General features: G+C 43.7%; 1 protein-coding gene across 1 annotated transcript in view; it reads right to left on the reverse strand.

Annotated features, from left to right (window-relative positions):
• LOC308078236 (scavenger receptor cysteine-rich type 1 protein M130-like) overlaps positions 1-14,651 on the reverse strand; it is a gene marked incomplete at its 3' end in the record, with an annotated part of 64,674 nt that overhangs the window by 9,750 nt on the left and 40,273 nt on the right. The window contains exons 9-11 of the mRNA XM_080419356.1: positions 1,442-1,669; positions 1,028-1,060; positions 634-933 (exon numbers count right to left, since the gene is read on the reverse strand). Coding sequence (XP_080275482.1) covers positions 634-933; positions 1,028-1,060; positions 1,442-1,669 — 561 coding nt within the window. The remainder of the gene's footprint in view (positions 1-633; positions 934-1,027; positions 1,061-1,441; positions 1,670-14,651) is intronic.

The raw sequence follows: 14,651 nt of genomic DNA on the forward strand, positions 1-14,651 counted from the left end.
CTCTTCCTGAACACACCTGTGGATTATACCAGGGACAAATGACTTGGACTTAGCTCCCCCTCGGACATACCTGTGGACTACACCAGGTACAAATTACTTTTTGTTGCACTCCCTCATGGAGCTACTTGCGGATTATACTAGGGTCAGTCCACCCTAGGTGGACACGCATTGACCTTTTGCACCTTAATCCCATGTATAACGCACTGACTTTTTTTGTCTTTTTTTATTGTGCTCTTTTTTTTCTCTAAGCACCTTAACGTCCATACGTATATCATGCACAGTATAAGTATATCATGCACAGTATACATACATTGCTGCTATGCTCAGGCACCTTAGTTTTGTATTATCTCAGGTACTTTGTAAATATGTAGATAACTTGTCTGGCCTTCTGTTGTTCTCTTGTTTTTGATCTCCTTCCCACTTGCCCCTCACCCCTCTTCTTCTCCCCCCCCCCCCCTTCTTTCTATGGAAATTAACGTTGCGATGGGAACGATGTACAAAAACGAATTTCACCCACTTTTTTACCTTGTAAACCTGTGATGTGACAATAAACCTGATTCTGAAGAGAGTGTAAAGATTAGTGTCATTAAGAGAGTGTAAAGATTAGTGTCATTGTTGAAGTAATTGTTTTACCTGAACAGTTCACCTTCAGTGTGACAGTGGAATCATAAGACTTTACTGGTCCACACTCCATCAGTGAAGACTCAGAGCCAACACAGGAAGATGGAATCACCCATCCAGCTTGACGTGTAGAAAGAGAAGTAAATTCTGTTGAGACAGCAAAGCCACAGTCCAGCTGTCTACACACTACAGATGATGACATCCTGTTCCAGTCAAACCAAGCCAACATTGGTCTCCACTCTCCCTGGTGTTTAATTTCCAGCATGCCACTACAGTTACTGGTTCCTCCCACCAGCCTGACATCATCAGACTCTGTACAGAAAATAAGCAGTAAAAAGCATTACATTAATAAATACCTTCAAGACTGTCATCTATTATCACTTGTTCTTCTTTCATCTTTGTTTACCTGTTGAGTTGTGTGTTGGTTTAACCTGGGGAACTGAGGAGAAAAAATAAATAAAAATCAAATAAATGAGTTTCACTTTAACAGAGAACATGGATCCTCTCTACCAATACAGCAGCTTGTTGATGTGTTGGAATAAAAGACAAGATGTCCTTTGATTCTCCTGTTTGATGATATTTATTTGATATTCAAAGGCTGGGAATGAGTGAATAATGAAATGTATGCCTTATATAAAAAGAGATTAAAATAAAATGTATACAGGAATGAAAATAAACGGTTCGTTTATAACAAACAACATTAATTGAATTAAGAGATATAGATATCTTCACTGTAATAATGTTACCATATACAGCATTTTTATAAAATACATCATATTTTGCTAAGTAATAATCCAAACCTAAGTCCCAGGTCTCATACCTGAGCAGGTGAGTTCAATAGTCTTATTAGGTGAGCTCGTGTTTCTAGTTGAGTCTGAGGTTCTACAGTCCAGGAGAACAGACTCATTGCCTTCACACTGGAACTCTTTGGACCACATTGGAGTGTCCAGTTCTCCATAGAGCGCCCCCTGGAGGACTGAAGGAGCCCCACAGCCAAGCTCCCTACAGACCACCTCTGCATCCTGCTGGTCAAAGTCACCTTCACACACTGAGACCCAAGACTGATTAGACCTCACCTCCACTCTGCCTGAACACACACTAGTCCCATTCACCAACCTCACTGACTCTGGAGAGAGAGAGAGAGAGAGAGAGAGAGAGAGAGAGAGAGAGAGAGAGAGAGGAATACATCATTTAGAATAAATAAAAAAACAAAAGCGTCCCATCGTATGCAGTGTTAATTATAGATTGAAATATTAATTAATTTAACCACAACAGAAGTTTTATGAATCTTTATGAATGCATATGGAAATTTAAACAAATCAGATACAAGTTGTTTAGCTGTACCTCTGTACACACAGAGAGAAAGATGTTAAATACTGCCTAAAATGAATAGATAAGCAACAATATACATTTCTAACAGTAAGCCCATAAACAAACTGAATTAATATTTCAATACTCAAAGAGAAAGAAAATAACTAACATGAAACAATGTCCTCCTCTAGAGCTCATATACGTCTAAACAATGTCCTCCTCTAGAGCTCATATACGTCTAACTAACATGAAACAATGTCCTCCTCTAGAGCTCATATACGTCTAACTAACATGAAACAATGTCCTCCTCTAGAGCTCATATACGTCTAACTAACATGAAACAATGTCCTCCTCTAGAGCTCATATACGTCTAACTAACATGAAACAATGTCGTCCTCTAGAGCTCATATACGTCTAACTAACATGAAACAATGTCCTCCTCTAGAGCTCATATACGTCTAACTAACATGAAACAATGTCCTCCTCTAGAGCTCATATACGTCTAACTAACATGAAACAATGTCCTCCTCATATACGTCTAAGCTCCATACTCTATGTCTAAGACCTGACTAGAGCTCATATACGTCTAAGCTCCATACTCTAAGTCTAAGACCTGACTAGAGCTCATATACGTCTAAGCTCCATACTCTAAGTCTAAGACCTAACTAGAGCTCATATACGTCTAAACTCCATACTCTAAGTCTAAGACCTAACTAGAGCTCATATACGTCTAAGCTCCATACTCTAAGTCTAAGACCTGACTAGAGCTCATATACGTCTAAGCTCCATACTCTAAGTCTAAGACCTGACTAGAGCTCATATACGTCTAAGCTCCATACTCTAAGTCTAAGACCTGACTAGAGCTCATATACGTCTAAGCTCCATACTCTAAGTCTAAGACCTAACTAGAGCTCATATACGTCTAAGCTCCATACTCTAAGTCTAAGACCTGGCCACAAGATACCTTAGATAACTAATGGTGTTCTTTACACATGTTTAATCACTATTTAGACAACCAGTAGAGTTAATGATTCCTCCCAACAACCTGAAACAAAAATAGGGCTCGCAACTCACTTTGATGCTCCAAGGTTTATTCAAACAAACAGTAGATACAACGTTTCGACCCTTTCGGTCTTTTTCAAGTATAAACAAGAAAGCAGGAAATTACATCTTTTTATACAAGAAATGAATAATTTGGTTACCAGCTCCACCTGGTGATCAGGGGCGGTACCAAGACTTAACACTAGCATGACTGGGGTTTCATTATCCCACACACTGCCTGATTTGGGGATCAAAAACGGTCTTTTTGATCCCCAAATCAGGCTATTCTATTGGTCACTGTCTCCCCTCTGTGCTCCAGACGAGCTCACACCTTCTCCCCCACACAGTGGGGGTTCCATTGTCTTCTAAATAGCTATTAACATTTCAATTGCACTCTGCTCAGTCAGTGAGCTCACATATGTTGTTGTTGTAGGCAGGCAGAAACATTATAAAATAGGCTAACTTGTAATGGTAACTGCAGATTCTGTATGTAAAATCTTTATACAAAAAAGCGTATAAAACAGCGCGATCTGTAGCGTCACATTAAACTCTTCAGTGAAACATGGAGCCTATATGAACGCTGAAGCCACTGTCTAATTACGTGACTATCTCCATTGTCCAAAACACATGGATATCTCTTGACAAACCAATATCATTATTATTCATAATAATAATATTCACATTATTGTCTGAGCATAAAGCTCTCATTCTATCAGCTGTCCACGTCGCTGACAAACGCGTCTCCTCTCCTCCTCCCTGTCAGCGCAACAAGTGAACACATCGCTATGTTCCACAAATGTGCTCATTCCTGCTCTACTCCTGTGCTAAATATCTGATCTACAAACATAAAACAGTCGCTGCCTGGCGAGCCCTATGCTTGTAGATCAGATCTGTTGGCACAGCATTAGAAAACAGCGCGATCTGTAGCGAACACATCGGTATGCTTCACACATGTGCTCAATCCTGCGCAAAATATCTGATCTTCAAGCATAAAACAGTTGCTGCATGACAAGCTGTATGCTTGTAGATCCTATCTTTTCCCACCGCTTTGCAGTGCAGTGGGTTGCCAAATTTTGCGAGAGAAATAAGCAGTCAGGTCTATGAAAATGTTACTGCATGCGTCGTTGTGCCCTGAGAAAACAGTGAGGCATGAATGGGGTTTATAGCCGAGGCTAATTTGCAACCCCAGTCCCTGGTTAGACCTTTCTATATACATTTTTACCTAATAAAAAATCATTTACAAAAGGACATGCATGAAGCTCTAAAGTATGAAAATATATTTATATCTGCAAAGTAACCAGTAACTAAAGTTTTCAAATAATTGTAGTGGAGTAAAAGTACAAGATTTGCCTCTGAGCTGTAGTGGAGTAGAACATTATTACCATTATAATGTAATTATAATAACAATAATAAGGGTGTTCACGGCAGGTAGTGCTCAATGTTAAATGCTATGGCCCGTGAACAGACTAGGCTCGGTGTACACGTAGTCGTTCACTTCCCATAGTTGCTATGGGAAGTGAACACTTGCGACTACCTTTCGTGAACACTTCTATGCCGACTATATTTTCTCAATGGGGGGCAGTGGAGAGCCATAGTCAGCCTAATATTAGAACTATGGGCTGTGTACATTGTGTACACCTCCCATACTATGCTATGGTAAATGGCGTTTACCATCATGTGACCTCCCGGGACGCTGTTTCTCGCCAATTCCCGCCTAGTACAGCCTAGTCCAGCCTATTACAGCCTAGTCCAGCCTAGTCCAGCCTATTATAACCTAGTCCAGCCTAGTCCAGCCTATTATAGCCTAGTCCAGCCTATTAAAGCCTAGTCCAGCCTAGTCCAGCCTATTAAAGCCTAGTCCAGCCTAGTCCCACCTATTATAGCCTAGTCCAGCCTATTACAGCCTAGTCCAGCCTAGTCCAACCTATTCAAGCCTAGTCCAGCTTAGTCCCGCCTATTAAAGCCTAGTCCAGCCTATTACAGCTTAGTCCAGCCTATTACAGCCTAGTCCAGCCTATTACAGCCTAGTACAACCTAATAGAGCCTAGTAGAGCCTAGTTTAACCTAGTCTTAACTAGTCCAGTCTGTTCCATGCTAGTAGAGCCTATATCGCCCTCCCCTAGTCTGTTCCATCAAAAGGCTGGACTATTGCTTAGTCTCTAATAGGCTGTTTTAAGCTCTAGTAGGCTTTTCTAGGCTTTACTGGGCTCTATTAGGCTATAGAAGCCAGTACTTTACTTTGGCCTACAAAGGCTCATGCAAAACAATTGCTCGTGAACACACAAGCTATGGCCCGTGTACTCAGTGGTTAGTCCCTATGGTCTGAGTATCTACAGGGCTGACAAGGGACTAGTAAAGCCTAATAGAGAGTATTAGAGTCTGGTACAGCCTAGTAAAATCTAGTCTAGCCTAGTCCAGCCTGTTCCATGCTAGTATAGCCTATACCACCCTCCCCTACTCTGTTCTCCCAACAGGCTGGACTATACTAGTCTTGGGTGCACTAGGCTGTACTGTACTGTACTGTACTAGACTCTACTGGTCTCTAATAGGCTGTTTTAAGCTCTAGTAGGCTTTGCTAGGCTTTACTGGGCTCTATTAGGCTATAGAAGCCAGTACTTTACTGTGGCCTACAAAGGCTCATGCGAAACTATTGCTCGTGAACACACAAGCTATGGCCCGTGTACGCAGTGTTTAGTCCCTATGGTCTGAGTATCTAGAGGGCTGACAAGGGACTAGTAAAGCCTAATAGAGAGTATTAGAGTCTGGTACAGCCTAGTACACTCTAGTCTAGCCTAGTCCAGCCTGTTCCATGCTAGTATAGCCTATACCAACCTCCACTACTCTGTTCTCCCAACAGGCTGGACTATACTAGTCTTGGGTGCACTAGGCTGTACTGTACTGTACTGTACTAGACTCTACTGGTCTCTAATAGGCTGTTTTAAGCTCTAGTAGGCTTTGCTAGGCTTTACTGGGCTCTATTAGGCTATAGAAGCCAGTACTTTACTGTGGCCTACAAAGGCTCATGCGAAACTATTGCTCGTGAACACACAAGCTATGGCCCGTGTACGCAGTGTTTAGTCCCTATGGTCTGAGTATCTAGAAGGCTGACAAGGGACTAGTAAAGCCTAATAGAGAGTATTAGAGTCTGGTACAGCCTAGTACACTCTAGTCTAGCCTAGTCCAGCCTGTTCCATGCTAGTATAGCCTATACCAACCTCCACTACTCTGTTCTCCCAACAGGCTGGACTATACTAGTCTTGGGTGCACTAGGCTGTACTGTACTGTACTGTACTGTACTGTACTAGACTCTACTGGTCTCTAATAGGCTGTTTTAAGCTCTAGTAGGCTTTGCTAGGCTTTACTGGGCTCTATTAGGCTATAGAAGCCAGTACTTTACTGTGGCCTACAAAGGCTCATGCGAAACTATTGCTCGTGAACACACAAGCTATGGCCCGTGTATGCAGTGTTTAGTCCCTATGGTCTGAGTATCTAGAGGGCTGACAAGGGACTAGTAAAGCCTAATAGAGAGTATTAGAGTCTGGTACAGCCTAGTACACTCTAGTCTAGCCTAGTCCAGCCTGTTCCATGCTAGTATAGCCTATACCAACCTCCACTACTCTGTTCTCCCAACAGGCTGGACTATACTAGTCTTGGGTGCACTAGGCTGTACTGTACTGTACTGTACTGTACTGTACTAGACTCTACTGGTCTCTAATAGGCTGTTTTAAGCTCTAGTAGGCTTTGCTAGGCTTTACTGGGCTCTATTAGGCTATAGAAGCCAGTACTTTACTGTGGCCTACAAAGGCTCATGCGAAACTATTGCTCGTGAACACACAAGCTATGGCCCGTGTACGCAGTGTTTAGTCCCTATGGTCTGAGTATCTACAGGGCTGACAAGGGACTAGTAAAGCCTAATAGAGAGTATTAGAGTCTGGTACAGCCTAGTACACTCTAGTCTAGCCTAGTCCAGCCTGTTCCATGCTAGTATAGCCTATACCAACCTCCACTACTCTGTTCTCCCAACAGGCTGGACTATACTAGTCTTGGGTGCACTAGGCTGTACTGTACTGTACTGTACTGTACTAGACTCTACTGGTCTCTAATAGGCTGTTTTAAGCTCTAGTAGGCTTTGCTAGGCTTTACTGGGCTCTATTAGGCTATAGAAGCCAGTACTTTACTGTGGCCTACAAAGGCTCATGCGAAACTATTGCTCGTGAACACACAAGCTATGGCCCGTGTATGCAGTGTTTAGTCCCTATGGTCTGAGTATCTAGAGGGCTGACAAGGGACTAGTAAAGCCTAATAGAGAGTATTAGAGTCTGGTACAGCCTAGTACACTCTAGTCTAGCCTAGTCCAGCCTGTTCCATGCTAGTATAGCCTATACCAACCTCCACTACTCTGTTCTCCCAACAGGCTGGACTATACTAGTCTTGGGTGCACTAGGCTGTACTGTACTGTACTGTACTGTACTGTACTGTACTGTACTGTACTGTACTGTACTGTACTAGACTCTACTGGTCTCTAATAGGCTGTTTTAAGCTCTAGTAGGCTTTGCTAGGCTTTACTGGGCTCTATTAGGCTATAGAAGCCAGTACTTTACTGTGGCCTACAAAGGCTCATGCGAAACTATTGCTTGTGAACACACAAGCTATGGCCCGTGTACGCAGTGTTTAGTCCCTATGGTCTGAGTATCTAGAGGGCTGACAAGGGACTAGTAAAGCCTAATAGAGAGTATTAGAGTCTGGTACAGCCTAGTACACTCTAGTCTAGCCTAGTCCAGCCTGTTCCATGCTAGTATAGCCTATACCAACCTCCACTACTCTGTTCTCCCAACAGGCTGGACTATACTAGTCTTGGGTGCACTAGGCTGTACTGTACTGTACTGTACTGTACTAGACTCTACTGGTCTCTAATAGGCTGTTTTAAGCTCTAGTAGGCTTTGCTAGGCTTTACTGGGCTCTATTAGGCTATAGAAGCCAGTACTTTACTGTGGCCTACAAAGGCTCATGCGAAACTATTGCTCGTGAACACACAAGCTATGGCCCGTGTACGCAGTGTTTAGTCCCTATGGTCTGAGTATCTAGAGGGCTGACAAGGGACTAGTAAAGCCTAATAGAGAGTATTAGAGTCTGGTACAGCCTAGTACACTCTAGTCTAGCCTAGTCCAGCCTGTTCCATGCTAGTCTAGACTTAGTATAGTGCTTAAAGAGTGACTTTGAGAGCTGTTTTACCGTACAATGTAAGTCAATGAGGAGCAAATTTAGAATTATCAATTTCTAATCAATGGAGCAATTATTTTTGATTTCTTGTCCACCTTTGGAGTTACATCATGGCAAGGTAACTATCCCAAACCTCTACCAAAGTGGTCTTGCCCTTTAAGCAGGTAGGTATTGTCAATAGTCAGAGGGAAGTGGCAGTGTGAGGCAGTGTAGTGTGTAATGTTACTTGGGGGGATATGAATTTGTGGCTGCTGCTCACCCTCCTGGTAGGACAAACTTCATTAAAGTTGGGTTCGGGTTAGTTGGCTCGCCATCATGATCCTTTTTCTTATCAAGAAAAGTAACCTGGCCAATTCAATCAGATTCATGCAGGCACAGCCAGCATGTTGTGCCAGCAGTCAGTTTGGGTGGAAATCTCAGAGTAGTGTGCACCTCACTCTGCTACTGCAGACTGTCTCTGCTTCATGCAATTATTGGCAATTGCAAGCACTGGTGTGACTGATTGATTGAGTGAGTGAGACTGAGTGTGTGTGTGACTGTGTGTGTGACTCTGTCAGTGACACACAGACAGCAGTGACACAAACCTTTTGAAAACCTTTTGAAACCTGGGTTACATCAGCCCTGTAGATACTCAGACCATTTGGATTAACCACTGTGTAAACGGGCAATAGTTTGTGTGTGCACGACCAATAGTTTCGCATGAACATTTGTAGGCCAAAGTAAAGTACTGCCTTCTATAGCTTAATAGAGCCCAGTACAGCCTAGCAAAGCCTACTAGAGCTGAAAGCAGACTATTAGATCCCAGCAGAGACTAGTACAGTAAAGCCTAGTACACCCAGGTCTAGCCTAGTCCAGCCTGTTGGGAGAACAGAATAGGGGAGGGGGTACCAGGCTATGCTAGGACTGATAAGGCTGGACTAGGATAGACTAGATTGTACTAGGCTGTACCAGACTCTAATGCTCTCTATTAGGCTGTACTAGTCCCTTGTCAGCCCTGTAGATACTCAGACCATAGGGACTAACCACTGTGTACAGGGGCCATAGCTTGTGTGTTCACGAGCAATAGTTTTGCATGAACCTTTGTAGGCCAAAGTAAAGTACTGCCTTCTATAGCCTAATAGAGCCCAGTAAAGCCTAGCAAAGCCTATTAGAGCTTAAAACAGCCTATTAGAGACCAGTATAGTCTAGTACAGTACAGTACAGTACAGCCTAGTACAATCTAGTCTAGCCTAGTCCAGCCTGTTCCATGCTAGTATAGCCTATACCACCCTCCCCTAGTCTGTTCTCCAAACAGGCTGGACTATACTAGTCTTGGGTGCACTAGGCTGTACTGTACTGTACTGTACTAGACTCTACTGGTCTCTAATAGGCTGTTTTAAGCTCTAGTAGGCTTTGCTAGGCTTTACTGGGCTCTATTAGGCTATAGAAGCCAGTACTTTACTTTGGCCTACAAAGGCTCATGCAAAACTATTGCTCGTGAACACACAATATGGTCTGAGTATCTACAGGGCTGACAAGGGACTAGTAAAGCCTAATAGAGAGTATTAGAGTCTGGTACAGCCTAGTACAATCTAGTCTAGCCTAGTCCAGCCTGTTCCATGCTAGTATAGCCTATACCACTCTCCCCTAGTCTTTTCTCCCAACAGGCTGGACTATACTAGTCTTGGGTACACTGAGCTGTACTGTACTGTACTATACTAGACTCTACTGGTCTCTAATAGGCTGTTTTAAGCTCTAGTAGGCTTTGCTAGGCTTTACTGGGCTCTATTAGGCTATAGAAGGCAGTACTTTTCTTTGGCCTACAAAGGCTCATGCAAAACTATTGCTCGTGAACACACAAGCTATGGCCCGTGTACACAGTGGTTAGTCCCTATGGTTTGAGTATCTAGAGGGCTGACAAGGGACTAGTAAAGCCTAATAGAGAGTATTAGAGTCTGGTACAGCCTAGTACAACCTAGTCTAGCCTAGTCCAGCCTGTTCCATGCTAGTCTAGACTTAGTATAGTGCTTAAAGAGTGACTTTGAGAGCTGTTTTACCGTACAATGTAAGTCAATGAGGAGCAAATTTAGAATTATCAATTTCTAATCAATGGAGCAATTATTTTTGATTTCTTGTCCACCTTTGGAGTTACATCATGGCAAGGTAACTACTCAACCCAAACCTCTACCAAAGTGGTCTTGCCCTTTAAGCAGGTAGGTATTGTCAATAGTCAGAGGGAAGTGGCAGTGTGAGGCAGTGTAGTGTGTAATGTTACTTGGGGGGATATGAATGTGTGGCTGCTGCTCACCCTCCTGGTAGGACAAACTTCATTAAAGTTGGGTTCGGGTTAGTTGGCTCGCCATCATGATCCTTTTTCTTATCAAGAAAAGTAACCTGGCCAATTCAATCAGATTCATGCAGGCACAGCCAGCATGTTGTGCCAGCAGTCAGTTTGGGTGGAAATCTCAGAGTAGTGTGCACCTCACTCTGCTACTGCAGACTGTCTCTGCTTCATGCAATTATTGGCAATTGCAAGCACTGGTGTGACTGATTGATTGAGTGAGTGAGACTGAGTGTGTGTGTGACTGTGTGTGTGACTCTGTCAGTGACACACAGACAGCAGTGACACAAACCTTTTGAAAACCTTTTGAAACCTGGGTTACATCAGCCCTGTAGATACTCAGACCATTTGGATTAACCACTGTGTAAACAGGCAATAGTTTGTGTGTGCACGACCAATAGTTTTGCATGAACATTTGTAGGCCAAAGTAAAGTACTGCCTTCTATAGCCTAATAGAGCCCAGTAAAGCCTAGCAAAGCCTACTAGAGCTTAAAACAGCCTATTAGAGACCAGTAGAGTCTAGTACAGTACAGTACAGTACAGCCTAGTGCACCCAAGACTAGTATAGTCCAGCCTGTTGGGAGAACAGAGTAGTGGAGGTTGGTATAGGCTATACTAGCATGGAACAGGCTGGACTAGGCTAGACTAGAGTGTACTAGGCTGTACCAGACTCTAATACTCTCTATTAGGCTTTACTAGTCCCTTGTCAGCCCTTTAGATACTCAGACCATAGGGACTAAACACTGTGTACACGGGCCATAGCTTGTGTGTTCACGAGCAATAGTTTTGCAAGAGCCTTTGTAGGCCAAAGTAAAGTACTGGCTTCTATAGCCTAATAGAGCCCAGTAAAGCCTAGCAAAGCCTACTAGAGCTTAAAACAGCCTATTAGAGACCAGTAGAGTCTAGTACAGTACAGTACAGTACAGCCTAGTGCACCCAAGACTAGTATAGTCGAGCCTGTTGGGAGAACAGAGTAGTGGAGGTTGGTATAGGCTATACTAGCATGGAACAGGCTGGACTAGGCTAGACTAGAGTGTACTAGGCTGTACCAGACTCTAATACTCTCTATTAGGCTTTACTAGTCCCTTGTCAGCCCTTTAGATACTCAGACCATAGGGACTAAACACTGTGTACACGGGCCATAGCTTGTGGGTTCACGAGCAATAGTTTTGCAAGAGCCTTTGTAGGCCAAAGTAAAGTACTGGCTTCTATAGCCTAATAGAGCCCAGTAAAGCCTAGCAAAGCCTACTAGAGCTTAAAACAGCCTATTAGAGACCAGTAGAGTCTAGTACAGTACAGTACAGTACAGCCTAGTGCACCCAAGACTAGTATAGCCCAGTCTGCTGTTGGGAGAACAGAGTAGTGGAGGTTGGTATAGGCTATACTAGCATGGAACAGGCTGGACTAGGCTAGACTAGAGTGTACTAGGCTGTACCAGACTCTAATACTCTCTATTAGGCTTTACTAGTCCCTTGTCAGCCCTTTAGATACTCAGACCATAGGGACTAAACACTGTGTACACGGGCCATAGCTTGTGTGTTCACGAGCAATAGTTTTGCAAGAGCCTTTGTAGGCCAAAGTAAAGTACTGGCTTATATAGCCTAATAGAGCCCAGTAAAGCCTAGCAAAGCCTACTAGAGCTTAAAACAGCCTATTAGAGACCAGTAGAGTCTAGTACAGTACAGTACAGTACAGCCTAGTGCACCCAAGACTAGTATAGTCCAGCCTGTTGGGAGAACAGAGTAGTGGAGGTTGGTATAGGCTATACTAGCATGGAACAGGCTGGACTAGGCTAGACTAGAGTGTACTAGGCTGTACCAGACTCTAATACTCTCTATTAGGCTTTACTAGTCCCTTGTCAGCCCTTTAGATACTCAGACCATAGGGACTAAACACTGTGTACACGGGCCATAGCTTGTGTGTTCACGAGCAATAGTTTTGCAAGAGCCTTTGTAGGCCAAAGTAAAGTACTGGCTTCTATAGCCTAATAGAGCCCAGTAAAGCCTAGCAAAGCCTACTAGAGCTTAAAACAGCCTATTAGAGACCAGTAGAGTCTAGTACAGTACAGTACAGTACAGCCTAGTGCACCCAAGACTAGTATAGTCGAGCCTGTTGGGAGAACAGAGTAGTGGAGGTTGGTATAGGCTATACTAGCATGGAACAGGCTGGACTAGGCTAGACTAGAGTGTACTAGGCTGTACCAGACTCTAATACTCTCTATTAGGCTTTACTAGTCCCTTGTCAGCCCTTTAGATACTCAGACCATAGGGACTAAACACTGTGTACACGGGCCATAGCTTGTGTGTTCACGAGCAATAGTTTTGCAAGAGCCTTTGTAGGCCAAAGTAAAGTACTGGCTTCTATAGCCTAATAGAGCCCAGTAAAGCCTAGCAAAGCCTACTAGAGCTTAAAACAGCCTATTAGAGACCAGTAGAGTCTAGTACAGTACAGTACAGTACAGCCTAGTGCACCCAAGACTAGTATAGCCCAGTCTGCTGTTGGGAGAACAGAGTAGTGGAGGTTGGTATAGGCTATACTAGCATGGAACAGGCTGGACTAGGCTAGACTAGAGTGTACTAGGCTGTACCAGACTCTAATACTCTCTATTAGGCTTTACTAGTCCCTTGTCAGCCCTTTAGATACTCAGACCATAGGGACTAAACACTGTGTACACGGGCCATAGCTTGTGTGTTCACGAGCAATAGTTTTGCAAGAGCCTTTGTAGGCCAAAGTAAAGTACTGGCTTCTATAGCCTAATAGAGCCCAGTAAAGCCTAGCAAAGCCTACTAGAGCTTAAAACAGCCTATTAGAGACCAGTAGAGTCTAGTACAGTACAGTACAGTACAGCCTAGTGCACCCAAGACTAGTATAGCCCAGTCTGCTGTTGGGAGAACAGAGTAGTGGAGGTTGGTATAGGCTATACTAGCATGGAACAGGCTGGACTAGGCTAGACTAGAGTGTACTAGGCTGTACCAGACTCTAATACTCTCTATTAGGCTTTACTAGTCCCTTGTCAGCCCTTTAGATACTCAGACCATAGGGACTAAACACTGTGTACACGGGCCATAGCTTGTGTGTTCACGAGCAATAGTTTTGCAAGAGCCTTTGTAGGCCAAAGTAAAGTACTGGCTTCTATAGCCTAATAGAGCCCAGTAAAGCCTAGCAAAGCCTACTAGAGCTTAAAACAGCCTATTAGAGACCAGTAGAGTCTAGTACAGTACAGTACAGTACAGCCTAGTGCACCCAAGACTAGTATAGCCCAGTCTGCTGTTGGGAGAACAGAGTAGTGGAGGTTGGTATAGGCTATACTAGCATGGAACAGGCTGGACTAGGCTAGACTAGAGTGTACTAGGCTGTACCAGACTCTAATACTCTCTATTAGGCTTTACTAGTCCCTTGTCAGCCCTTTAGATACTCAGACCATAGGGACTAAACACTGTGTACACGGGCCATAGCTTGTGTGTTCACGAGCAATAGTTTTGCAAGAGCCTTTGTAGGCCAAAGTAAAGTACTGGCTTCTATAGCCTAATAGAGCCCAGTAAAGCCTAGCAAAGCCTACTAGAGCTTAAAACAGCCTATTAGAGACCAGTAGAGTCTAGTACAGTACAGTACAGTACAGCCTAGTGCACCCAAGACTAGTATAGCCCAGTCTGCTGTTGGGAGAACAGAGTAGTGGAGGTTGGTATAGGCTATACTAGCATGGAACAGGCTGGACTAGGCTAGACTAGAGTGTACTAGGCTGTACCAGACTCTAATACTCTCTATTAGGCTTTACTAGTCCCTTGTCAGCCCTTTAGATACTCAGACCATAGGGACTAAACACTGTGTACACGGGCCATAGCTTGTGTGTTCACGAGCAATAGTTTTGCAAGAGCCTTTGTAGGCCAAAGTAAAGTACTGGCTTCTATAGCCTAATAGAGCCCAGTAAAGCCTAGCAAAGCCTACTAGAGCTTAAAACAGCCTATTAGAGACCAGTAGAGTCTAGTACAGTACAGTACAGTACAGCCTAGTGCACCCAAGACTAGTATAGCCCAGTCTGCTGTTGGGAGAACAGAGTAGTGGAGGTTGGTATAGGCTATACTAGCATGGAACAGGCTGGACTAGGCTAGACTAGAGTGTACTAGGCTGTACCAGACTC

This window comes from Gymnoscopelus braueri (genome assembly GCF_963280865.1).
Source record: "Gymnoscopelus braueri genome assembly, chromosome: 22".
Classification (NCBI taxonomy): Eukaryota; Metazoa; Chordata; class Actinopteri; order Myctophiformes; family Myctophidae; genus Gymnoscopelus; species Gymnoscopelus braueri.